Raw genomic sequence first — 26,244 nt, forward strand, 5'->3', positions numbered from 1 at the left:
GCTCTGGGGTTTCGTGGAGCCATGGTGTTCCTCCTGCCAGCCAGGGCGATCCTCATGCTTCATGGTGAATCGAAGCTCAGGGAATGGAACACCTCAATTTGTGCTTCTTTTTCCAGCTGCCTTCACCTACTGTTTCTTTCAATGTCTGTGAAAGTGTGAGACCACCTTCTCTGTAGTTAGAAATGCGAGCTTTTCGTGTTGTTTTGCAATACTGCGATTGACCTAGGGATTGCTGGGGATTGAACCTCGGGCTGCTTTGCCACTGAGCTGCCTCTCCAGTCCAGATGTGAGTTGCTGAGGCTGGTTTCACCCTACTCCTTCTGCTCCAGCCACCTCAGTGATTGGGATTATAAGTGTGTGCTACCACCCCAAGCCCCAGATTTTGGGCTAGATTTGTGTTTGCATGTGTAGCTCTGGAGTGGATGGAGTGTGTGTGGACTCACTGGGAGCAGTGCCTGCCAGGGCAAGCCGTCCTGCCTTCCTGAGTGGTTGTCTTCTGCAGGGCTGTTCTCTGGGGTGGCTGTGTCCTGTGCTGCTTGGCTAGCACGCACCCATGTTGGGGGCCTTCACTGGTTCATGGATGGAACTGCACCCCCCAACATGCTGTGCTTTTTTTTTTTTTTCTTTAAATGATAAAGGTTTTCTTTGCTATTCCCTGGAAAACTATTTTTCAGTTGTTGATCCCAGAGAGTATGCGCAGATCCTTTCTGAAGGAGCGTCAAGCCATGCTTTGTGGTTGGTCTGTGTCTCAGGTGGGTACGGGTAGGGCTAGTATAAAAAAGAATATCTGTTTTAGGTTCCTGTTTGGTTTTATTCAAATGAAAGAACCTATTTGGAATTGGTTGTGGTTTTTTTGTTTTGTTTTGTTTTGTTTTTGGTACTAGGGAGGGACTGAATCCAGGGGCACTCAACTACAGAGCCACATCCCCAGCTCTTTTTATTTTGAAACATGGTATCTTGCTATGTTTCTTAGGACCTTACCAAGTTGCTCAGGCTGGCCTCATGTTTGTGATCCTCCTGCCTCAGTCTCCCAGGTCATTAGGATTACAGGTGTGTGCCACCCAGGTTTTGAAAGTTTGAATGATCACAGCCTATCTAGCTCTGAGCTCACCCCCCAACCCCAGACTGGCCCATTTTTTTTAATATTTCTTAAGGGAAACAGGCACGGGAGAGAAGATGCTGCCATTTGCCATGGTGTAAACACATATTCCAGGCCACGCTGGGGTCTGGGTATGCTTTCCTGGCCTGACTCGGTTTGTGTGTATGTGTGCTTTTGCTTTCATAAGGGTGACAGGTACTTACTGAGAACATCCAGACAACATGGAGACCTCACGGTGGTGGAGGAGCGCTGACACTGCAGATGTCATCCCAGTCCATGCAAGGGTATCTGTTCCAGAGGTCACTCTGGTGGCCAGTTGGTGTTGTGGGTATTTCTCGTACAGTTGGCACACACCTGTTGTCTTGCTGCTTCTCTGAGGCCGTCTCTGCCGTATAGGCTGGTGCTTCTTTTGCCCAGCCCCACGTTGTGTCTCTTCTGTGGCAGAGGCAGTGTGTGAGCAAGTGCAGAGATCACAGGTTTGTCTTCCTCATGCCCATCACACCTCAGAACCACAGAGCTTGGCTGGGCATGGCTGGTGGTGAGGAGGATCTCTGGGGAGCAGATGATCTTTTACATAATAAAGCCAAACCGAAAACCCCAAATCTTTTATTTAAGGAACACAGATTATATGTGGCCTTCTGTGGGCTTTATTTTCCTGTACCTAATTTAAATCCGGACTATTCCAGAACATAGAGCAGCTGTCAAGGTTCAATCAAATGGGTCTCCTTCCAGTCTTCAGGCTTTTCACCTTTGAAGCTGGGTGGGCACTGGCCTTGGCCTGCAGGGGCCCTCAAAGGAAGTGTAGTACAGCAGTATGGGACTGTCACATAGAGGCTGGTTTCTTACCAGCTCGTGAGAATCATGGAAACCAAATAACCGGGTTCACAGTTGTTAGTAATGCTTGGGATTGTTGAGCTGATTAAGCCACTTTGATTATTAGTAAGGTGGCTTGAAGAATTCATAGGGTGCAGAGTTGCCCATTTCTAAACCACACAGAGATGACACGTGGTGGGCTGGGAACAAGCAGGGTAGTCACTGCTCTCCAGGGCCCTGGCAGAAGAGCAGAGGAGCTTTGTAGGAGACCCTGCTGCCTGCCCAGAGCAGTCTGGGCAGGCGGGGTGGGGTGGCAGTCATGGGCTTCTGCGGAGATGCGGTGGCCCTGCCTTCCATGTCCCCCTTTTCCCACTGCCGGCTTTCCTACCCTTCCTGTGCTTTGCTCCACCTGGAACCCGTTTCTCTAGAGTCTCTGCCCCCTGCCTGGCCACTATTCGTCCCGTGGGCTTCATCCAGATGTCTCCTCCCCGTGACCAAGGTACACATCTGCCCACTGTGGCCCCGAACCCCGTGGTCCTGACACTGCACACTTTCCCCTCCATTGCAGGTACGCCCCGTGAAATAGGCGCCCACTTTCTGGTAAGCACCCTCAGATGAGGGCTTATCTTTCTCACTCCTGCTGGACCCTAGAGCCTGGTCCACCTGTGGCTGGAAATGCTTGTCTTTGCTTCTCGTGCTTCTGCTGCCTGGAAAAGAAATGGACTAGGCCAAGGAGTGTCCCTATTCCTATAATTGCAGGCAAACAGAGCATGGGCACCTGTTGGGGGTGAGTGCGTGACCTCTTTGGTCATGTAATGATAATGTGTTATGCTCTTTAATGAATAGTTTTGAAGCATAGGTGAAAATTTCCACTTAGAACCGTATTCCTGAGTTGGCTACTTCTAAGGGACTTCACAGATGTAGTCAGGAACGGAAGGAAGGGCCATGTGTGGGTCTCCTGGCCCACGGGCAGCATGGTCATCCAGAGGCGCAGTGCTGCCTGGCCAGCCCTTGTGTTACACCCACTGTTGTTGGGAGGTGTGTGTCAAGCTGCTGAGTTTGGAATGAAGGTTGCATTTTTCGATTTGAGGCGGAAGAAGAGATAATTCTAAGCTGTGATTCCTGACCTTATCACATTTTTTTTTGAATTGAACACAGGGCCTGCCACTGCCCCAGCCACGCTCGCTAAATTCTATTTACAAATAAATTAAAATTTATTTTGTGACAGGATCTCATTCAGCTACCTGGGCTGGTCTCTAATTTGAAATTCTCCTGCATGGCTGAAATCCCAGAGTGAGCAGGGCGCCTGGCTTTCTCGAGTCCCTTAAGAGCTCTACCTGCTTATCCCCTCTAGGCTGTGTCGGGGCGTGCATTCCGAAGCCGGCCTCTGCACAGGGCACCCACAGGGACTGCAGTTGACCCAGAGCCCTCTTCTCCCCACTCCCTGACAGTGGCTAGAAAGCAGTTCTCAGGAGTCTCTGGGAGTGTGGCACCTCAGCCTGCTTGTGGTTGGGACTGCTCCTGCTTCTACGAATGCCCTTGAACTCACTGATCTCTCTTCTCCCATCCTGTATTACCTGGTCCCACAGCGAACCCCCTGCTGCCTGGTGGTAGCACCCGCCCCTCAGCTGTCTTCGGTGCTCCTCCTGCCCCATGCTCCGTTTCCAGCTGGTCTTTGCTCATCCCATGAGCTCAGAGTTTTAGGTCTTGGATATTTTTTGTGTGAACTGGGCCTTCAGAATGGGATGGAGCTAAAAGAACTGAGAGTTTTCTTAAAGGGCATGTGAGCTTGGCCAGGAAGGTGGTCTGCGGCCCAGCGTTCCGAGCAGTTTGGGATCGTTCTGCTTCTTGGATCAGCTGTTGATGTTGCCATTGGACAGAGCATGGCTGGCTCTTGGGGCCCAAAGGGGGCTTGGTGATAAAGGTGTAGGAAGCTCAGGGAACTAGCTGTAGGACAGATCCATGGGGCACCGTTGTGGCATTGGAGTGGCAGGAAGGGTGGGGTTATGAAAAGTCAGAAGTAGTCTTCTGGCAGGGGGGTGGGTCAAGGAATTGTGGCAGTGTTTTGGAGCTGTTAAAAATTACGCATATCTGGGGCTGGCGCTTGCACTTGCCTGGCATGTGTGAGGCACTGGGTTCAATTCTTAGCACCACATAAAAATAAATACAATAAAGGTCCATCAACAACTAAAAAAAAATTACGCGTATCTGTGCACTGTGTGGCTGACCTGGCCGGGGCTGTGCTGAGGTGTGCAGTGTGAATAGTGAAGTGCTTTTTCCTCCCTGAGTAGAGCACGCTCACCATGCATGCATATGGGAGTGGTTCCTTCTTTGATGTTAGGACAGGGAGGACCTCACCCTTTTAAAATCAAATAGTAAAAATTACTATGAATCCAGGTCCTGTACAGAAAGGTTCACAGGAGGTCTGTTTGCAATTTCCCCAGACTGGAAATAGCCCAGGTGTCAGCAGCTCAGTGGTCAAACAGGGGCACACCCCTGCCGTGGACTCCTGCTTAGCCACGAAGGGGAGCACATTGTTGCAGGCTGCAGGTCACTTATGACACTTTTGAAATGGCACAATTCAAGAGAGGTTGGTTGCTAGAGATGGGGGTGTGGGTAAAAGAGCAGCCCTAGTGTCCTTTGTTGGACCTGTTTGGTATCTTGACTGGCAGCTGACCCACACACCTACACCTGCACTGACATTGCACAGAACTAAGCACACATGAGTACAAGTAAATATGGGGGTTTCTGAATATCTTTTTGTGTATCTCAGCAACATCGATGTCCTGGTTATGATTTTGTACTATAGATTTTTGAGATGGTATTATAGCAGAAACTAGGAAAAGGATACACAATTTCTCTATTTTTTGAAAACCACTTGTGATAATAAATAGTATTAAGTAATTATTTGAGTTTAATATCATTCAGTATAATGTTCAGGTATACAGTCTGTTTGGGCAATAAACATTTTTAAGCATATACATGACCTGGCGTGGTGTTATAGTCTGTAATCCCAGGCACTTGTAGGCTGAGGAAGGAAAGTTGCAAGCTCAAGGCCAGTCTCTGTCTCAAGGTAAGATTTGAAAAGGGCTGGGGATGTCTCGCAGTGGAGGAGCAAGCCTGGGGCTGTAGGCCGGAGAACCCACTTGTTTACCTTGAGAATGTGTGCAGGGGGCTCCACCTGAAATAGGGGTTTGGTCGCAGGAGGCAGGGCTGGGGATGGACCCAGCCAGCACTCTTCCACTGAGCTCCACGCTGTTATTGTTCTTTTGATTTTGAGGATTGAGACCAAGGGAGCTCTATTGCTCAGCTACAACCCCAGCCTTTAAATTTTTATTTTGGGACAAGGTCTGCTTCAGTTGCTGAGCCTCCCTCCCTTGAAGTTGGCAATCCTCCTGCCCTAGCCTCCTGAGCTGCTGGGATTCAGTGTGTACCACTGCACTAGGCCAGTTGAGGCTTTCGTGTTGTGTCATCGTGGCCCCTGGAACCCACCAGGGAGGGAAGAAAGTTTGCCTTGTCCGCCGCGCCCAGGATGGACGACGCACACTCTCCACAGCAGGTTCTGTTCTCTTCTAGTCACTGGCGTCCATGTCTGTGTGGGAGACTTTGTGTTCCAGCTCCCAGACTCTTTTATGCCTTAAGAGTTTCAAAAGGCATGCACTGGGAGTATGTGATGCTGAAATTTTGTTTTATCTTTTATTTTCCTTGCTTCTCAGGCTTGAGGACTTCCAGGTTGCTTTTATTTATTTATTTATTTATTTATTTTTTAAACATTTTATTCAGTTTTTGTTGACAGCAATTTCTAAATTGCCACTAATGTTCAACATAACTCTTATGCGTTAACTTATTTAATCTTTATTGGATTGTAGGGCTACAATGATACTAATTTTTTACTGTCTACTTAGCTTAAGCCCACCCAAACTGTCTTTTTTTTAGAGAGAGAGAGAGAGAGAATATTTTTAATATTTATTTTTTAATATTTGGCGGACACAACATCTTTGTTTGTATGTGGTGCTGAGGATCGAACCCGGCCGCACGCATGCCAGGCAAGCACGCTACTGCTTGAGCCACATCTCCAGCCCCTCCAGGTTGCTTTTAAAATGAGTTCTTAATTTTGGAGTACTTTTAGATTTGTGGAAAAGTCGCAGAGTTGGTAATAAGTTCCCTGTCTTGAGCCTCGTCTTCCCCACTGTTACAGCACCTGGGTTGTTCATTGCAAATCCAGTGCATCTTTAGGATCTCGCAGCTCTCCCCCAGCGTCTCCTTTCTGTCCCTGGACTGTACTGTCTTGTCTGAATGGACAGAGTTGTAGGGATGCTTCTGGTTCTAAAGACAAGACTTTTGTAGGATGCTTCAAAAGAAGAGGAAAGGGAAGGAAACAGAACGCCCGGGCAGGCTGGTGGGATTCTATGCAGTCACTCTGTGGAAGGAACCTCCCCTCCCCCACCCACAGGCTCCACTCAGAGCCATGAGACATGGCTGGGAATCACAGGCTTGGGCCAGAAGGTGATTGCAGGTTTCCAGAAGCCACGTTGGCATCTTTCAGTTATTCTTTTGAAATGTATTTGGGGTTGCTAGTCAGGAAGTAGAATTGATTTGAACTTTACAGGCAGGAAGATACTGGTTTTCTCATCAGTTTTGGTAGCCTATATTAGATAATGTTCTTCAAGGAGTTCAGTGGGGGCTGGGGAGCTGGGAAGAGGGGAGCCAGACAGAAAGAAGCCCAGAGGGGTTTTGACCTGGAGATGAACTGAGGGCAAGGGGCAGGGGATACTTTCAAGGCTCCTTTGACCTGTCCAGTCTGGGGAGTGTGAATCGCAACCTGTTCTGGTCTCTGTAGGTTGTTGTCACTGCTTGTTGGAAGATCTGGGGGTCTGAGTGGAGATTTCTGTGGATCTGGGGTAGCCCTGGCTCTCTAGGCAGGGCACCCCTGGCTGATCTGTGGACTCTCACAGGCTGGGGGGTTCCAGGTGGTGCTTGATGGGCCTTTTATAGGAGCTTTATGAATTTTGGGGAAGTGACAGAAAATGTCCAGGCCAACATGTTGGAATTCTGACTTGTTGATCTTGTCCAGGGGGGTGATATTCAGATGCTAAATCAGTGCCACCCAATTTCCATAGCAATTGGCTAGAGTTCCTTGCTGGGATGGTGGTTCTGTTATGACGTCACAAATGGAAGCCTGGGGAGAAGGCGGAATTTAAGCGAGGGCATCCTCAGGAAGAGGAGGAGCCGCTGACTGACTGCACAATAGCCTAAGCAGCCCGCCATGTTTCTAAAAATAGGTATTTGTGCCTTTTAATAAACACATAAAGTTGTGCCTCTGATACTTAGAGTGGTGAAAATTGCCCTCTGTTATATTTCTGAGTATGATGTGTATCTTGGAATGGTAATTGTTTTATTGTCTGACAGATATTTTTACATATCATTACTCTTTGCCAAATGTCTCATTTTTTTAACTACTTGTGATAATTAAGTCAGGAAATGAGTGTTATAGCTGGGCGTGTCACATGCCTGTAATTCCAGCAGCTTGGGAGGCTGAAGCAGGAGGATTGCAAGTTTGAGGCAAGCCTCAGCAAAAGCAAGGCGCCAAGCAACTCAGTGAGACCCTGTCTCTAAATAAAATAGAAAAATGGGCAGGGGATGTGGGATGTGGCTCGGTGAGTATACCCCTGAGTTCGATCCCCAGTAACCCCCCCACCAAAAAAAAAAAAAATTGAGTGCTTTGGTTCATGTTTGGCTAGATCAGTGTTAATGTCTTTCAGAATCCCAGCTAAGTGGGATGTGAAACACAGGAGTGCAGTCACTTTCGTGTAGGTATAAGTGTGTGTACACGCCACTTCTTGGCCTCGTATTTGACAGTTAATGAGGACAGCCTTGTCGTGGAGGCTATTTCTAGAAGCCCCTGGCACAGTTTTCATGTATTTATTTATTTTTTGGCAACTATCAGGTGCTTTCATTATTTATTCCTGGCTCAGGGATTCACTGTGCTTAATTACAGTTTTAATCCTCCCGCAGAACTTTAAAAAATTTTTTTTATTTTTTAAAATACTGGATATTCTGTCCCCTGGTGACAGACTTGAGTTGTTTTGGCAGTTGGTTGGGAGCTTCCTGGGCCAGGTCCTGTTTCTCAGGAACCTGGTGGGCCAACCAGTGGCCTTTGTCTGTTGTGCAGCCACCAGCCTCTATACACTCTGTGCCTGGAGGGGTGGGAAGGGCAGATGACAAGCTCTGGCTGGAAGCATCTGGCTCAACTGGAGGGCTGCACAGGATGTGCCTCCTGTGCACCAGCTGCAGCCAGACCCCGTCTTGACCACTTTGCTGAGCACAATTGTGACATGCTGGGAAGATAGGCTTTCTCTAGCCCACCCTGCAGTTCATCTTGCTGCTGTTTTCTACCCCACCCAGTAAGGTGTGGTGAACGGGACTCTGTGGGTCTCACAAATTGGGACCACAGTTTTATAATTGCCGAGCTTTTAGTAGGAAGCACTCAGTCACAGGTCACCGGAGCCTGCCTTCCACTGTTATCTGGATTCATTTGTATTTGCGTCTGATTCTCTGGATCTCGTGAAGCCAAGTTCTTTGTTCGTACTTCACAATTGCTGATGTAGAATTCCATAACTTGCCTCAGTTTAGACCACTGACACTTAACACATTTTCTAGGTCTTCTGTTTTGGTGATTGATGATCTGTCTGTTTCTACATGTGTGCAGTGAACCATGTCTTAAAGTAGTTGCTTTTGGTTGAACTGAGAAACTGTATATACCAGGTGCACTTCAGGTGAAGTTCTTAGTTATGGTGTGTCCACTACAGCGAGTGTGCAGTGGAGAGGGCTTTGCTGCCCTAGACCCTCCTAAGAGTCTCTGGTTAAGAGATTCTTGTTTATAGCTCCTTTCACACTTGCAATACTAGGAATTTAACTCAGGATGCTCTACCACTGAGCTACATCCCCAGCACTTATTATTTTATTTTGAAACAGTCTCACAAAGTTGCCATGACTGGCCTCAAACTTGCGATCTGCCTCAGCCTCCCAAGTCATTGGGATTATAGGCACTTGGCCATTAGCAGTTTTGAATTTTGTAAAGGGAGATTTTCTGTTCCAACACAGCTCTCTCAACAAAAATTGCATGTGATACAGATTGCTTGGGATATTAATTTTTTTAAACCAAACTTAAGAGAATTTGCCACATAGATACGTGAAAAATCTTTCAAAAAATGCTGCACAGGGCATGGTGGCACATGCCTGAAATCATGGAGCCTCAGGAGGATTACAAGTTCAAAGCCATCCCAGGCAACTTAGTGAGACTGTCTCAAAATAAATTAAAATCAATCACACACAGACACAAACACACACAAACACACAAAACCCACCAAACTTGCCGTAAAACATTCCATTGATGGAATGTGTTGTATCTGATTTAATTGGCCATTCATAGGGATTTCCCCATAAATATTTTTATGTAATTCAGTGTAGTTTGAGGACAGATAGGGATAATAGTCATCTGGAATATGTTTTTTTTTGTGTGTGTGATTCTGGGAATAGAACTCGGCCGTGCATATTCTAGGCGAGCACTGCCATTGACCTAAAACCCTTCCCCCTTCTTCCTGCCTCCCCCACCCTTTTTGGCCAGTGTGTTCTGTCTGGAGAGTTCAGACAGCAAAGATAATCTCTAAAAACTCTCTCCTGTCCTTTGGCCCACATGACTACCTTTTTTCCCTAAAGGCCCACCCCCCACCAGCCGGAATGTCATCTTCCCCCACCACCCCCAGCATTTCTGTCAAGACATAGAGGTCAAGGACCAGTTTAAAAGTGTGTCTTGTTTTTAGAAATTGCTTTTTAACACATTCAAATTTATGCACAGTATTTAACAAAACTTAGAAGATGGCTAGGGGTGGAAATAGTTAAACATCTGTGTAAATGTGGGTAGAAATGCCTGTTTCTTGGTATTCTGAGTCTTGAGATCATTATGGAGTGGTTTCGTGATGTAACTCCATAGTGGAGTATTTGAGAACCTGAGGGGAGCTGGAGGGGCTCCGGAGGGGCACTGTCCGAGGTGCTGAAGCGGAGCGCCTGCCTGCCTGCCTGCCTGCCTGCCTGCCTGCCTGCCTGCCTGCTGTTCCCCGGTGAAGGCACAGCCTAGCCTGGCTGGTGTGCGAGTCCACTTCCTGCTGGTGTTGACTGTCTCTCCTGTTGGGGAAAGTGTACCGTGGGCAGCGTGGGGTCAGCATTCTTTACAGAGAGCTGTTCTGGAACAACCCGTGAATTAAAATGGAAGTCTAGTTTCCTAAAGGCCTGAACTTTGCTGTGGTTTGTTTGGCTTTAAGTCACAGACCTGGGTCAGTGAGAGACCAGTGTTTAACAGTGAGTGCCGTAACTGTAGAGTGCTCACCGTGTGCGCCAATCATTACTGAAATTTCATTTGTTTTTAAAGTCAGGTTTTAGCCAGAATTTAGAGGAACAAATACACTTTGTCAGCATCTGAATACTTTCCAGACTCTACGTAATTATACAGAGATTGTCCAGTGGCCCTTTGAGGCTGACAGTGTGGTGACGCAGGACTGGCATATGTCCACAGTTTCAGAGTCCGAGCTGCACACTGCTTCTGTGTGCACGATGAAGTTTTTTTAGTATGAAACCTGTTGCAATGACTTCCCACCTTACATGCAGATTCTTTTTTTTTTTTATTTTTATTGTTGGTTGTTCAAAACATTACATAGTTCTTGATATATCATATTTCACACTTTGATTACATGCAGATTCTTAAATCGAATCCAATTAGCCAATATAGAATAAGAGTTAAATAAATTTACACTGACATTTTGTGCATACGAAATCATTGCATAAATATAATTGTAAATGGAGCAGGTTATTTTGCAGGGTGTCATATGTTCAAATTTTACTTAGTATCTGAAAACAAAAAATTCATGTTACTTATAATTGTCTTTTAAATCTGAATGGATTTTAATTATGGTACATTAAGACTTAGTTATTAGGTGTTACCAAAAGTATAAATATATTTGTTTAATGTAATCTGTGAAGGTAAAAACCCATGGACTTTTTGTTTTTGTTAAAGCTGGAGATACGGATGACCCGCCAAGAATTACTCAAAACCCTGTCATCAATGGGAATGTGGCCCTGAGTGACGGGCACAGCAATGCCGAGGAGGACATGGAGGATGGTAAGTGCACGTGCCTTGCTTACTTGCAGCGGTGGACACTGTCAAATAGACTCCATGTTTTTTCCTTGAGCACTTGTGAGTTTCTTAAGAGGAGCTAGTTTTCAGGAGGTTAGATCTGAGGGAAATGTAGAATCCTGTATTTGTTTTGAATTTCAAGATTGCCTACGAAACCTCAAGGTGAGTCGGGTCTCCCCAGCCCAGGCAGGAGGCCCAGCTGCGGAGGTGTGTGCGTGGGCACCTCCGTGCCTGCAGTTCTCCAGCGCTCCATGTTTAGGGCGAGTTGCTCTCCTCTCCTCTCCTTTTCATCTGCAGCAGGGCATTTCCAGCCACTGGGATTGGCCTCCCGCATCCTCACTGCAGTGTGACTGTTAGGGTTTGTGGCAGGGCCCTCCCCACTCCTGTGAGGTGTGAGGTCAGAGCCAGGCACTGGGCGGCCTGCTGCCCTGCGCAGAAAGGCATACGCATGTGTCCATGCATGGACAGTTGTGTCTAGGGAGTCACTTTTTCTTTCGGGACTGTTTCATCCTTATAATTTATCAGATTGTGTGACCTATACATGTGCGAGGTCAAAATCCTGAGAAGGAAAGCAGCCAGTCAGTGCTTTATGCAGCCCCTGGAGTTGTGCAGTGTAATATGAAACCATGTTCTGTACAAGCGTGTCCATCAATCCTCATGAGGGTTGTGTCCTTCCCAGGGGAGTAACGGGGCAGTTGAAAGAAACCATCAGGCACGGGCTGCACCACCAGAAGGACTGCCGTTCAGACCTCCTGCCAAAAGTTCAGCCTCCATGTGAAACTGCAGCCGCAGTTGAGAGTTCTCTCACAGTGCGGTTTCCCCCTGGCAGCTGGCTGAGGCAATATCTGAGGAAGGTAAAGAGGCGTGGTCCGAACCCGCTGCTTTGTTCCGTGGAGTGCGCTTTCCACCTAGACAGGGGCGCCGGTGTGGGTGTGGTCTCTTCAGTTGTTGGGCTTTTGGTGGCTTTACCTCAGACACCAGAGATGCCAGGAGTGGTTCAGAGAGCGTGTTTGGGAAGGTGGCCAGGTCAGAGGTGCCAGGTGTGCATTTGGGAGCAGTCTGGGTCACTTGTGGAGCCATAACTGGCCCCGCCCCATCAGGACTCAGGTGCGGTTTGTGACAGCACTTCCCCCTTTAGGGGGAGGGTTTGGGAGGCCACAGGTAGAAGGGCGTCCTGTGCACTGCAGGGTGCCACTATCTCCCCACCTGCAGCCACCATGACCAACAGTGACCAGGCATTGCCGGACATCTCTGGGCCTAGCGCGCCCCGTGGAGGCTCACTGCGATCGGTGCTTAGAGTAGCAGAATCTCCTGAATTTTCAGGCAGGTTTTGCTGAATTCGTAATAGTAAATAATGTAAATTATAGGACCTGAAAGGGGAAAAGCTTCTGTTGGGGGAAGTAGAGTGGTCTTCAGTGACATCTTCTTGGTTTGGAACTTCAGTTGCTTTCTCAAGGCCCAGGGGTGAAAGATCTGTCCACCAAAGGCCACGGTGTGGGAGGGAGAGGGCTTTGGCCCTAGGCGCAGAGCTCTTGGTTGAGGCGACATTTTTCTAGCCTCGATGTGTGTTGTGAAACACTCTTCTGCAGGGTGTAGGTGTGATGTGGAGAGTGTTCAGAACCTGGGAAAGGAACTTGGGTCTCTGCAGCAGCTCGACTCAGGTGTCTATGCCCTACCGCTGCCCTTACGAGAGTGTTCAGTTAATGATCCCCTAGACTCTCTAGACTTCAGAAACTCTCTCCCGAAAACTCCTTTAAACGTGAAACTAGGAACCACACTCTAGGAAACACTGGACCAGAGGGGTTTTGGTTATTGTCTTCTGTGGTGCTTGGGATTAAGATATGGGGCCTTGTGCTTACTAGGCAAATGCCCTACTGCTGAGCTACATCCCCAGCCCCTAGAGGGATTTGTAAAATTTTTTTTTTTTTTTTTTTTTTTTGCAGCTACCTTTTCAGTGATTTGACTGACGTGCACAGGATCCCTTTTATTAAGGGTCATTTTTTTATATAAGAAGTTAGTAGCTAGCCAGGTGTGGTTTTACACACCTGTTATCTCAGCCACGCAGGAGGATCACAAGGCCGACCTAGCAAGATCTGTCTCACAATAATATATTTTTTTAAAGGGCTGGGGGTGTTTTTCTGTTGTAGAAGTGCTTGCCTGGCAAGCATGGAACCCTGAGCTCGATCCCTAGTACTACCCCACCCCCCAGAGGTAGAGTGGAGGATGGATAGATGGATGGATGGCTGGGGCTGGGGATGCAGGTCAGGGGCAAACAGCCCTGTGTCCAGTCCTCAGTATGGGGTTGGGGAGATTGCTGATGGCCCAGGTAGCTGGGGGACAAGTAGAGTTGAGGAAGAAAAAGATCACTTAAATCCTGTTCACAGAGCACCTGGCAATGATCAGAATCGACTTCTAGTCACATCTGCCCCACTCCTTGGCACCCCTTGCAGGAGGTGTTTCCTGCTAGGACTAGAGGAATCTAGATTAATCGTAGGTTCACAAACAAAAGTGATTTTTTGGTGCTCAGCTAGACTTATAAAAACGTGTATTAAAGTGAAGAATTGAGGTTGGACCCAATTACTGTGGGAGCCCACTTGGGGGAAGCTGTCTGGCTCGGGCATCTCTGCAGTGTCCCGTCTTCTGTGCGCTGCTTCCCACAGTGGAGCCCAGGCTGGGCCCCAGCCTCTGCTGGGAGAAGATGAGAGCAGTGTGGAAACGGGCACAGTGTGGGGACTTTGGACTGTCTGATGGCAGCAGGACTGAGGGGAGTGGGTCCTTCAGGAGTCTGGCCAGGCTTGTGCAATGACAGCTGTTAGCAGGTGTCTGTCATTCCGTCAACAGGAAAAGGAGCACAGGGTGGGGGCATCTGTCATTGGTGTCCTGCAGATTACAGTCTTGTTCCAGTGAAGTACTAAGTCCCAGAGTATGGGGTGCCCTTTGTAGTCCCCAGCGTGTTCATCTTTTTAACTTTAAAGTCTCAGGAAGTTGCAAAAAGAGCATGTGGGCTCCCATGCCCTGTAGGGTGCGTTTTGTTAGGCAGAGGTGTTTGTCAGTCATCTCACAATTCTTCGTGGAATAATTGGCTGGCTGTTTCAGTAAAGATGAGTTTTAAGACTGTGTCTCATTTTCATAGTTCTTTTGTTTGGCATTTAATATAAATTTTAATTCTATTAGCACAGAGTTGGGGAGGTGATTTTTTTTTTCTTTTTCATTTCTTTCTTTTTAGCACTAGAGGTTGAGCCCAGGACCACTCCTAAGCTAAGCAAGTGCTCTGCCACTAAAATGTATCCCCAGCTCTGAAAATTTTTATTCACATGGTTTCATGCTGAACTTCCCTCATTGGCCTGTTTTGTGAAAGTACGTCTGTTCTAGAAGTGTGCCTTGAGTGTGAGGGCTAAATCTAGCGTGTCGCATAATAAAGTGGTCTCAGCACCTCTGCCTGGCAGTGCTGGGCTGAGGGACACAGAGGATCACCCAGCATCTAGTAGACTTGGCATCATGCTGAGCTTCACCTCTGTCTATTTAATGTTATAAAATGATTCAGGAATTCAGTGTGTGGGTGGGAGAATTCTTAAAAGCTTTTACACCATGTGTGAATTCTGTGCACATTGAATACAACCTGCAAGGCTGGATCACACAGCACAGATGAGTGGGAAGAGCAGCATAGCCTCCCAGCAGAGGCCACAAGTCCTGTGGTGGCTTCCAGGTCCTCGGGGCCATTGGTCCAGGGGTCTGTAGAGCAGGCCTGCTGACAGTCTGATTTTATCGGCTTCTGCAACCTAAGGTGTCAGCGTCTGCAGCCAGCTTCTCCCTTTTCGCTGACTCATTCCTAAAGGAGGCGGGGCAGCACCCCACTTGCGCAGGCTGGAATCAGTCACTCATCTCTTAGATGGAACCCCCTCTTTGATCTGCTCTTCTGAAGTGTACCCCTGCTCTGAGCCCTGGAGCAGGGACACGCAGAGCACCACAGAACCCGGGAAGAAGGTGACAGTACTGACTACCCGTCACCAAGACTCTGGCTTTCATTTCTTTGGTGAAGAATACTCTCTTGTGAGGGCTGATGGACATGTTTTCTTAAGAACAAATGCAGTTAGTTGCAAACTTTCAGCAATTTCTGTGAACAGAGACGTGGCCGATCCTGAGAACTCAGTTGCGTGAGTACAGTTTGAAGATTGATGGGTCATGGGGTCATCACGTTGGCCTTCAGAGGTCTGAGGTGATCAGGTGACAGTGGGGCCTTAGTAACATGCTTTCCCACCAAGCCCACAGTCTTACTTGTGCCTGGTGCCCCTGGGGGTCAGGGGTGTTTCATTTGGTTCTGAGCCAGGAAGAGCCTTCCGGCCTGCCTGTTTGGTAGTGCGTGGGCCCTCAATTCTTGTCAATTGGCCACCTGTTTGCTCTCTACAATGAGAGGCACAGAAAATGAAAGCATTCAGAGCCATCTGTAGCCATCGGCCTTTTGAGTGTTGGTCAGTAACAGACTTGGCAGTGGCCATGGGATGACAGTCGCAGAGTAGTGTGAGAAGCCAACAGTAAGATACCGCCAGACTCTTCTCAGCGAATGGGCCTGTGGCCTGCAGTGGCATGCAGATGATCAGTAAAAGGTGGAATATTCAACAGAATTTTAAGTCCTTAAATGAGTCGTCACTTTTGTTAACATTTAATGATGGCCTCCATTCATGTTGAAGGGAGAGCACCACTTTCTTATCCTAACAGTTACTCTCATAGGAATCCAGGGTGGCATTTCACAGACACTGTGAGGTAACGGAGCAGTGTCAGGCCGACTGGACGCGCCTTGCCTTGAGCAGGGCTGCGCAGCAGGGCGCTGGTGACCCCTCCCGGGTCCTTACTTGCCAGTGTCCAGCCACGTCCCACCCTCCACCTGAGGCCCACGTCTCTCCGTTATGTAGTTATGTCTCTCCGTTATGGCCAGTTATGTAGTCATCTTGCCCCTTCCCTCTGAGGTCTCTCCACCCGTTCAGTGACCGGGATGCTTGGGAATGAAGATGTGGGAGACCACGTTGTGCCACACTGAACTGTTGAGTAAGAGGGAAGGCGAGTGTGGTTAGCCCTCTGAGGTAGCAAGGATCCATTCCACAGAGGCGGTCGCCTTTCAGTCCTAGTGTCTGATAAATGGAAACCATGCTCTCGGGTTTAGTCTATAGATGGAGATTGCATAGAGCAGTCCGTGCCAAGTGCGTGCTAGTGCTTGCAGTTAATGCACGGGCTCCTTGATTGATGGCGTGTTTTCTTGCAGACACCAGTTGGCGCTCCGAGGCAACCTTTCAGTTCACTGTCGAGCGCTTCAGCAGACTGAGTGAGTCGGTCCTTAGCCCTCCGTGTTTTGTGCGAAATCTGCCATGGAAGATTATGGTGATGCCACGCTTTTATCCAGACAGACCACACCAAAAAAGCGTAGGATTCTTTCTCCAGTGCAATGCTGAATCTGATTCCACGTAAGAGTTTAAATGATGCAACTACAAATCCACAAATAGTTATTACATTATTGGAAGCCAAATTCAATCAACCTTCCTCGATTTTATTTCCAATTTCCTTGCTGCTTTCACACAGCCCTTTGCTTTTAAATTAGACTAAACACTTCTCTCTTTAAAAGTCACTGGTACGTATTTTCCAAACTAGAAAAGTATATTTTTTACTTGCAAATAAAAACTGAAGTTCGTGTGTTTAAAATCTGCAGCCCGTGGAATCTGGGCTATCCAGACTAGCTGACACCGAGCCTCGCCCTGTCCTCGCTGCAGCTGCCTGAGAGCAGGTTGCGTTCAGGACCACGATTCCCCTTCGTTGAGAGAGAGAGAGACTAATCCTGTGGATCATTCAGAAAGTACCCATTAAAACCTTAAGTAGTTATGTTATAAAATGCCTCAGGTTGAGAGGAATCTTGGTGGTCCTGTTCACATGAAAATGAAGATAAGAGGCTTCACATTTTTATGACTAAACTGCCCACCCATTAATTTGATCTCAGAAGTTTACGAATCTCCCCTTGGTATCAATAACTGTCAACTGTGCAGCTTTTAGCAAAAGGCTGCCCTCATCTGCCGGAGTCTTGCTCCACCCCCAGACCCGGGCCCAGGGAGCACTGACTGGCTGTGCTGTCCTTGCATGTCCCCAGGAGCACAGCTCCTTTTCTCCCTTCCCAGCTGGGCTGGGGCGTGCTCGTGATAGAGTGCTTACCTAGCAGGCGCAAGCTGGTATTGATCCCAGCCAGAACCTGTGTGTAGGTTAAAGCTTTTCTTCTCTTTGGCATTATGATATGATCCTATGAGATTTGGGCTGGACTTGTTCTTGTCTGTAGTTTTTGGCCTATATGGTAGTTTCAAGAACTAAGCTCTCCATATCTTATAAGCAACCTGAGGAAGCAGAAATACCCATCTGAACAGCACTGTCCTTCCATTTGCTTTAAAAAGCATATCATAGCTGGGTGCAGTGGCGCACGCCTGTAATCCCAGTATCGGGGAGGCTGAGGCAGGAGGCTTGCAAGTTCAAAGCCAGCCTCAGCAACTTAGCAAGGACCTAAGCAGCTCAGCAAGACCCTAGGTAACTTGGTAGTGATACCTGTCTTAATTAAAGAATTGGGAATGTGGCTCAGTGGGTAAGCACCCCTGGGTTTAATCCCCAGTGTAAAATTTTCAAAAAGTCCATATTTCAGAGATCAATGGCAGTTTTCACAGAGAAAGCCCCCCACTCAGTGGTGAGCCCTTTCTTCAGTGGCTGTAAGGTGGTGAACCGTTTTGTTTTCTAAACATTGGATCCTGAGCCCCTTTGTGGTCGGCTCCACACCCCAGTCCATGTGTGAGCCATCACTGTGATCCCTGCCCCTGCTCGCGGAGTTCCTGGCTGCCTGGGCAGGCCTGTACAACTGGGAGCTGGCGCGGCTCCCTGTGCAGCCCAGCGGGCAGCCAGAGCACCAGCCCTTCCTGGCACCTGGGAAGGTGTGCCGGAGAGCGGGCGGGGAGGCAGCGCGAAAGAGTGGTGCTGGGATGCCTCCTGTCGATGGGTCCACATGTACATGCGGGCATACGCTCTTCTTTTCCCCCAATTTTTCATTGCTGGGAATTGAACCCATGAACTCATATGAACTGAGCCTCACTGAGCCACTCCAGTGCAGTGCATTTTTATTCTTTTTAAACAATCATTCTCTACTAAGAGGTCATTATCTTTTTTTGTTGTTGTTGTTTGTTTCTTTAATCTTGTCAGCTGAAGGAACCCAGGGCCTGGCATGCAGCAGTGCCCTACTGCTGAGCTGTGCCCCAGACCACTCACAGGCTTTAACAAAATCCAAGATCACTGTGTAAAGTTCAGAAACTTGTATTTTGTAGAAGCAGTGTAAAAATACTGGCTTCAAGTATTTTAGGAACTAAAGAACAAATGAGTTAAGTAATTTCAGACTCCACACGGACACCCTTAAGCCCTCCCCACTTTTAAGAGGTAAATGAGCCTTTCCCCACCCAAACGAGAGAAGGCATTCCCTGTGCTGGGTTAGTGTCTAAGCATGGCAGACGTCAGCTGAGCGTCAGCTGAGGCGCAGGTTGTCTCTCTGAACAGGTCATGGTCTTGCCACGCCCAGGCAGTGCTGAAGATCATCAATTACAGAGATGACGAAAAGTCCTTCAGTCGCCGCATTAGCCATTTGTTCTTCCACAAGGAAAACGATTGGGGATTTTCCAATTTTATGGCCTGGAGTGTAAGTAACAGAGTATTTAGTCTGAATTCTCTGAGCATTATTGCTTATTCCACTAGTGCTTTAATTAATTCTTACTTCCTCCTGTAGCATCTTCGAGTGAAATTTTTGCTTTGTAAGTTGGGCAGGTACCTGTGAAATCTATTTGATTTCTGGCCTTAGCTGCTGGCACACCATCTGCATTCAGGTCTCCTCTCCTGAGCACACCTGGAGGCTCCTTCTGATGGGTGGAAGTCCCTTTCACCAGACAGGTTGCTCTGTGGGCCTGTCTTGGGTCGAGCTAGTATAGAGTTGTTAGATTTTTCAAGTTAGTTCATTTTGGCTCATTTTGGTAGAGGTGTGACCAGTGTAATGTTTTTTGGAATGTTCTTGCTTCCAAGTAACTCATTACTGTTGAATGTTACTCTCTAGCCTGAGTCCAGAACCTCTGAAGTCCTGCTGTAGCGGGTGGACACTGTGGCTCCATCCATGCTGTGCCACTGAGCCCTAGTACCTCTGGGATGGCTCCTGAAGAGCCAAGCTGTTGCAGGTTTTGTTCACAGGCCACTGTTTAAAAGAAATCAAAGCACTTTTAAACTGGAAGCAAAATTGGGGTGTTAAAAAAGTAGTATTTTAATCTGTTAAGTACAGGACACAAGGAATATTGTCCTTTTGGAATGAAATGATGATTTGTGTGTTCTTATGAAAGTTGGATATTCTTATTTATCTTTTATAGGAAGTGACTGATCCTGAGAAAGGATTTATAGATGACGACAAAGTCACTTTTGAAGTCTTTGTGCAGGCGGATGCTCCCCATGGAGTTGCGTAAGTTTTGAATGGGTGCTGTTAAAAATACCTTTGTGCTGAACTGAAGGAAGCAATAGCATTTGTTGTTCTCCCCTCTGCACCTCAGCACACGACAGAGATGCCTCGTTTACCACCTGCCAGATTCACTGGGCAATTCCTTCCCATCATTCACTGCTGGGCACTAGGAATGTAATTGTGGTCAGCAAGACAGCCATGTTTTCAGATCTGGAAGACCTTTGCAGACGGGTCTAGTAGAGGAGTCCAAGGCTGCATGTAAACACCCACTATAGAGGAGCTGTGCCTTTTATTTTGAGGGTGGCAGGGACATGATAACCTGGCCGTGAGGTCCTTGAGCAAGGCAGAGAGAAGCAGGCCCTGCTGACAGTTCAAGTGGTGGGGAGTGGGAAGCTCCAGCTGGGGCCATTGCTGTCCCACAGCCGTCCTGCTCCCTGGCGATTTCTGTGTGTGCAGAGGGAATTGGGGTGGAAGGGAGAGGCTTGCTCTACTCCCAGGTGGCATTCTCTGGCTCCCTGTCAGACATCGGGGTGGAGTGAGACACCTCAGAATCTACCATCTACCTTTCCTAGCCAGCCACCAAAATAATAAAATGAGGGGAGCAGCTCTGTGTAAATTCCTGTCTGTTTTCCTTCATCCATGACCCATTACAGGAAAGGTGGGTTGGGGCCGTTCCCATCTTGCCGAGTATATATGTGACATGTATAAGGTGTGCAGGATAAAACTGCTCTGCCAGGCAGGCACATTGAAAGGAGTATGTGGGGTGTTTTCATTATCTTTGAGTACTGATCTTGATCAGTAACGGCATTGCCTTGGGCTCAGAGGCTCTTGAGTTTGAGGCCATCCTTGGCAACTTAGCAAGACCCTGTCTGGAAATTTCTAAAGGGCCAGAGGATGGCTTAGTGGCAGTGTACCTGCCTAGCAGGTGTCCTAGGTACAGTCCCCAGTGACACAGGTGCACACACACAGCAGTGTATAAACTGTCAGCAGATGTGACCAATGCTATGTGAACTCTGGGATCGAATTGACACAGTCACAGAAATGAACTGGTGGCCTTTGAAGGGGAGCTGTGTAAGGACTGAGGCCTGAGTGTCCTTCGTGCCCTGGGCCTGGTGAGGAGAGGTGTGGATCCTGTTCCGTCACGTGGTAGAGAAAAGGCCATGGCACGCAGCCGGGGCCTGTCACCAACACCCAGCCAGCCGCCGCACTCGCGTCGCAGAGCGCAGCCACCTCCACGCAGCCACCCTCAAGCTTGCCTGGTCTTTCAGGTGGGACTCAAAGAAGCACACGGGCTATGTCGGTTTAAAGAATCAGGGAGCGACTTGTTACATGAACAGCCTTCTGCAGACTTTATTTTTCACAAATCAACTACGAAAGGTAAATTAATAGCATTTATCTCTCCCACCTTTCACCTACTCTGTCAGGTGTGTCAAGGGTCAGAGTCCCCAGCAGACGTCCCTCACCGTGCTGTGTGCCTCTGCACTCTCCACAGGGAGCCCTGGCTGGGCTGGGGCTTGTCATTCCCTTGTGCCTAGACACTGGCTGTCTTAAGCTAACTTGGGTGGTTGACAGCATAATTTTATAACTTTAATTGTGCTGGAAATAACATATAAAAATTAAACAGGAAAGCCATTAGAGGCAACAATTGAAGTTTTTGTTTCAAAATTGAGTTGATTATTGGCTCTAGTCAGATATTCACTTTTTAGGGATGCATCTTATTTTTGTAAACATTGTAAGAATCCACACTCGGGATCTAATGCATGGTAGGTGAATTTTGAGGACTTGGGAACTCTGAAGCCGTCCGGCTGCGGGTGGACACTGTTGTTGGCTGTTTGATGAGCCTCCTCGTCGTCTGCACGCCCCTGTCCACATGCTGCTGGGCGGGGCGGTGGGGGTTCTGTTGGGAGAGAGCTAAGTGGGGTAATTCCAGTGTTATTGGAGGTTTTCAAATCTTTTATTCATGAGTAATGGTAAATATAAAACATCACTTTAAGAAATATGGAGTGAATGTGGGTCTTATTTTGTGGGCTGCCATAAGTAATTAACAAAAAAACTTTTTTTTTTTTTTTAACCTTGATTTTTCCTAGATTGTCTCTTAAAGACATTCATGACTTCAGTCTCTCTCACCTGTTTGGGGATAGATAAAAACCCTAGCAGTCACCCATTGTGATATTAGAATTGATACTTTTACATGAAATAGAATTCTGATTCTGAACCAATTCTTTCAGGCTGTGTATATGATGCCAACGGAGGGCGACGATTCCTCTAAAAGCGTCCCTTTAGCTTTACAACGAGTATTCTATGAATTACAGCACAGTGATAAGCCCGTAGGAACAAAAAAGCTAACAAAGTCATTTGGGTATGTACCAGAGCCTGCCCCGGGTCTGCTTGCTTGGTGAGGGGCGAGTGAGCGGGACTGAGCGAGCCGGGGGGAGGGGGGGGTGGGGAGAAGCTCGCAGGGTGGGCCTAAGCCAGGGAGGCTGGTGCCTTTAATCTTTGTATTTTGTCTCATCTTCAACATCTGTAGCTTTCAAATGTCTGTACACTTGCTTGTAACCCTACCTTCCCTGGCAGCACAGCTTCCAAACCCAAGCTGAAACACGTGTAAATGTTCCTGTCTTTGAATTATAGAACCTCCAAAATAATCTTCATAAAAAATTAACTGGAGAATAACGGCTGATTATTCAGTTGAGTTTTAAAATCTAAGTCGCTGTTTAATTTGCTCATTTCAAATATAGATGTCTGTTTTGTCTTTGAAAGGTGGGAAACTTTAGATAGCTTCATGCAACACGATGTTCAAGAGCTCTGTCGAGTGGTAAGTGTCCAGCACTATTGTACAGTCCTACATTAACTGTGAAGCACTGTCAGGAGCAGTTAACCCAGTACAACCTCAGACCTCCTTCAGCCAACACCCATCTTTGTTCAGGACAAACCCAGGCTAGAACGAGAAGGAAGCATCTGTCTAGTTTTAAATGCTGGAGAGAGCTGTTTGATTAGCTCTTTGGAGGTAAGGTGTTAGGGGAAGTTAGAGTGTAAACAGTCACAGGCTTTTGACTTGGTAGACTGGTGTACACACACGAGCTGAGAGCCAGACTGAATGCTGGGGTGGTGTTAGTGGTCCTCAACCACTGCTGCTTGGTGACTTGGGTGCTGCTCTGCCATCCAGACCCTGGAGCACCCCATTCTCAGTGGTGCAGACCTCTACCCACTGTCATTTCTCCCCAACCTCATTAGGCACTAGCAAATCCTTATCCTTCCAGTTGTGATAAAAGACACACACACACACACATGCACACACAAACACACAACATGGATGTTCAAGGTGATTGGCTGGGCAAGGTGTGTTTTCTTTTTTGCAGCACTAGCTGGATTGAATCCAGTTCATTAAATATCCATGGACAAACCAGTCAATCCTGTTGACAGGCTCAACTCATTAATCTCTTGGTGTGGACCATTACGAGTTAAGTTTAGTGATCAATTTACATGCTTTTCCACAGAGGTAAAAATGAATATTAAAAATGCTTTTAAAGGCACTACAGATTACTAATTCATTCCAAAGGCTGTATAAAAGGTTAACCTCAACTGTTGCATGTAGATATTTTTGTAAAAATCCAACCAAGAAGGAAGATTTTGTATGTTTTTGATAATTGCATGCCAAAGGTCGTAATAGTCTAGAATTTCTTTGACCGTTGACATTTCCGAGTATTAAGTTACTGTATCTTACTGAAGTGAGAACATCATTTTAAAAGCTCACCTCTTCTCTTTCAGTTGCTTGATAATGTGGAGAATAAGATGAAAGGCACGTGTGTAGAAGGCACCATTCCAAAATTATTCCGAGGCAAAATGGTGGTATGTGATCTTTAGCTTAAAGAATGGTTTTTAAAAATTTCAGTGCAGATTTGGCTGTTAATGAGGCCCCCTTTTGCTTACTGCAGTCTTATATCCAGTGCAAAGAGGTGGACTATCGGTCTGACAGAAGAGAAGATTATTATGATATCCAGCTAAGTATAAAAGGAAAGAAAAACAGTAAGTGTCATGTGCAAAAAGGCATTGTGCTTTTGATTATTTCTATTTTGGTTTAATGTCTCGTTTACACAACTTTTTTTTAAGTGTGCAGTGCGATGGGTGGACAGCCCCCCCCACACACACACACCCTGAACTCTGCCCCAGACCAGCCCAGCCCCCAGCTCCCCTCTCCAGTACCCCAACATCTGGGCTTCTAATAGCTCAGGATAACTTTGCATGTTCTAGATGATTATTTAAAGGGAATCATGTAGCACAATGTCACCTTTTCTGATTTCTTTGGTCCAACATTATATTTATGAGATAGTCATGTTGTAAATAGTGATAGCTTGATCATTTTCATTGTTTATAGTGTTACATTTTAGGGTTGTACCACAAATTCTTTTCCGGAGTCTGTTTCTCTGGTTGAGGTGCTAGGTGCAGGACAGACACTTCCCCTGCCTGCCTTCTCAGCGGGTATGGGATTTCTTCTTGGATCTGTGGGGTAATATGTGGTTCGTATTTCCTTGAAGGTCTGTAATGGTCTCTTTTTCAAATGCTTTCTAATGATTTAGGGGGGAGACTTGTTTTTTTTTTTTTTTTTTTGGGGGGGTGGTGGTGATAAGAGACTTGTTTGAGTATTCTATCTCTTTTCATGTGGCTTTCCAGTTCTTATTTCTGGTTTGATTCCTGTCCTTTTGAATAGGTCTTTATCCACAGGTTCAGAGGCTTTCCCTTCTGGTGGGGCTCTCTGGCTCCCTGTCAGGCGTTCCTCCTACAGGTGTCCTGAGGCCTTCCTCTCCCTGGCACAGACTGCTGGGCTACCATCTTCTTCCAGTGTTCTGCTGTCTTCTCGTGTGCATCATTTCGAGGAGGTCTTATGTCACCCTTTGTCCCTCTGTCAAAGTGTCCCTCAAAAAAGCCCAGTGCTTTTGGTTTTCCCTTTATCGTAGGTTTTAAGCTGCCTGGGTATGAATCACACTGAGCTCTGGTGTAGTTTCTCCATGTTCTGCAGCTTGGTGTTCACTAAATGTCTTGGATCTGTGGGTTTATAGTTTTCATCAAATTTGCATCTTGGCCGCTGGTCACAGGTTCTGTGCTCCCCACCCCTCCTGCTGCCCAGCTCACTCCATGGGTCAGTTCCATTGCTTTGTCCTCCACCTCCCCAGTCTTCCTATCTGCTATTGATCTCATCCTGTTATTATTTTCATATCCCAGAGGTTTTATTTGGATCCTTTTATAAGAGATTCCAAGTCTCTTCTTCACACCACCTGTGCTTGCCTCTGTGCTTTCCTTAGGGTAGGGGCTGCAGTTTGTAACTGTCCTGATGTCCTCGCTTGCTGTTTTCGGTCGCCTGGTTTCTGGCTGTCCTTCTCTAGGATGGTTTTGGCTCTCAGCTGGACTGCAGCTGCAGTCTCTGCAAACTTGGGCTTCGTTTCCTGGGTGACGGGCATGCTGAGGACGATGAGGTCGCTTGTAAATGGTCTCCTTCTCTCCAGCCCCGTTTTCAAGCCTTATTAGGTGGGAGCATCGCAGGTGCTGTTGAGGGTTGATCTGTGAGTCTTCTGCTGAGTCCCCCACGGTCAGGAGGTTCCCCACAGTGGCTAGTGGGAGCCTTCTTCATCATGAGTTCAGAGGCCTGTCCTCCCTGATCTTTGTCTTCCTGGGGGCCCCTGATAATGTCCTCACCCGATTGGCCGATGGTTCTCCCAGCCCATCTCTGCAGTGCTCTGCCTTGGATTCCACCGCCTTGGCTCCTCCTGTTCTCAGGCCTGTCCTCAGGGCCCAGTGGATGCAGACCTCTGTCTAGCTTCCCTCCTCTTCCCCGCGCAGCAGTCTGGGGGACATCTACAGTGAGCTGGCTGTCCTGGGACCTGATTCCTGTCCCTGCTTTGAGGGAAGCACTGCCTGTCATCCCCAGGTGTGAACTGCTGGTGCCATCGTGGTCCAGCTCTGTGGCCCTCATACCAGAGCAGAAGCCCTTCCCCAGCATGCTGCTGGCCTGTCACTCTTATTGCCATTTGTTCAACAAAACTTCTTGGTTTTAGTGACACCCATTGTGTCTGTTGTCACTTTTCTTGATGTCCTCTTGCCTGGTCCTGTTGCCTTTTCTGTCTGTGAGCCCGTGTAACAGGTGAGTGTTGGGCCAGTGGGCTGACCCCACCTTGTGCAGGTCCAGCTGAGCCCCAGCCCCATGCGTCTCCATGCCACTGACCACCTTTAGACGGGCTGCCTCTCGCCCAATTTTTGTCCCTCCCCTCCACCCTGTGCAACCTCAACTGTACCTTTAATAGGCCTTGACCCTTCAATGCTGCCACTTGAGCCACTCTTGAGGAGTCCCTCAGTGTCCTTTGAGCCAGTGAAGCTGGCAGTGTGGCAAGCTCAGTACAGATGTAGCAGAGGGTGCATTACTACAGTTGGTTTCCAGAATGTTCTAGATGCACTGATATTTATAATCTGCGCTGGGTTGGTTCTGTTACAGATAGTCTCAGTGATCACATGGGTTGACCTATTTCTCTCTCTCTTTAAAGTATTTGAGTCATTTGTGGATTATGTGGCAGTAGAACAACTAGACGGTGACAATAAATACGATGCCGGGGAGCACGGCCTGCAGGTAACATGGGTGTCCACTTGTGTCCT

General features: G+C 47.6%; 1 protein-coding gene across 2 annotated transcripts in view; it reads left to right on the top strand.

Annotated features, from left to right (window-relative positions):
* Usp7 (ubiquitin specific peptidase 7) overlaps positions 1 to 26,244 on the top strand; it is a 56,525-nt gene that overhangs the window by 15,394 nt on the left and 14,887 nt on the right. For both annotated transcript variants that reach the window (XR_013154572.1, XM_077105922.1), the window contains exons 2-11: positions 10,983 to 11,087; positions 16,360 to 16,558; positions 18,666 to 18,804; positions 19,517 to 19,605; positions 20,871 to 20,979; positions 21,831 to 21,961; positions 22,363 to 22,417; positions 23,371 to 23,451; positions 23,538 to 23,628; positions 26,136 to 26,218. Coding sequence is in view for 1 of the 2 variants with exons in the window: in XM_077105922.1 (XP_076962037.1) it covers positions 10,983 to 11,087; positions 16,360 to 16,558; positions 18,666 to 18,804; positions 19,517 to 19,605; positions 20,871 to 20,979; positions 21,831 to 21,961; positions 22,363 to 22,417; positions 23,371 to 23,451; positions 23,538 to 23,628; positions 26,136 to 26,218 (1,082 nt within the window). In the remaining variant the exon portion in view is untranslated. The remainder of the gene's footprint in view (positions 1 to 10,982; positions 11,088 to 16,359; positions 16,559 to 18,665; positions 18,805 to 19,516; positions 19,606 to 20,870; positions 20,980 to 21,830; positions 21,962 to 22,362; positions 22,418 to 23,370; positions 23,452 to 23,537; positions 23,629 to 26,135; positions 26,219 to 26,244) is intronic.

The sequence above is a fragment of the Callospermophilus lateralis genome, chromosome 19 (genome assembly GCF_048772815.1).
Source record: "Callospermophilus lateralis isolate mCalLat2 chromosome 19, mCalLat2.hap1, whole genome shotgun sequence".
Classification (NCBI taxonomy): domain Eukaryota; kingdom Metazoa; phylum Chordata; class Mammalia; order Rodentia; family Sciuridae; genus Callospermophilus; species Callospermophilus lateralis.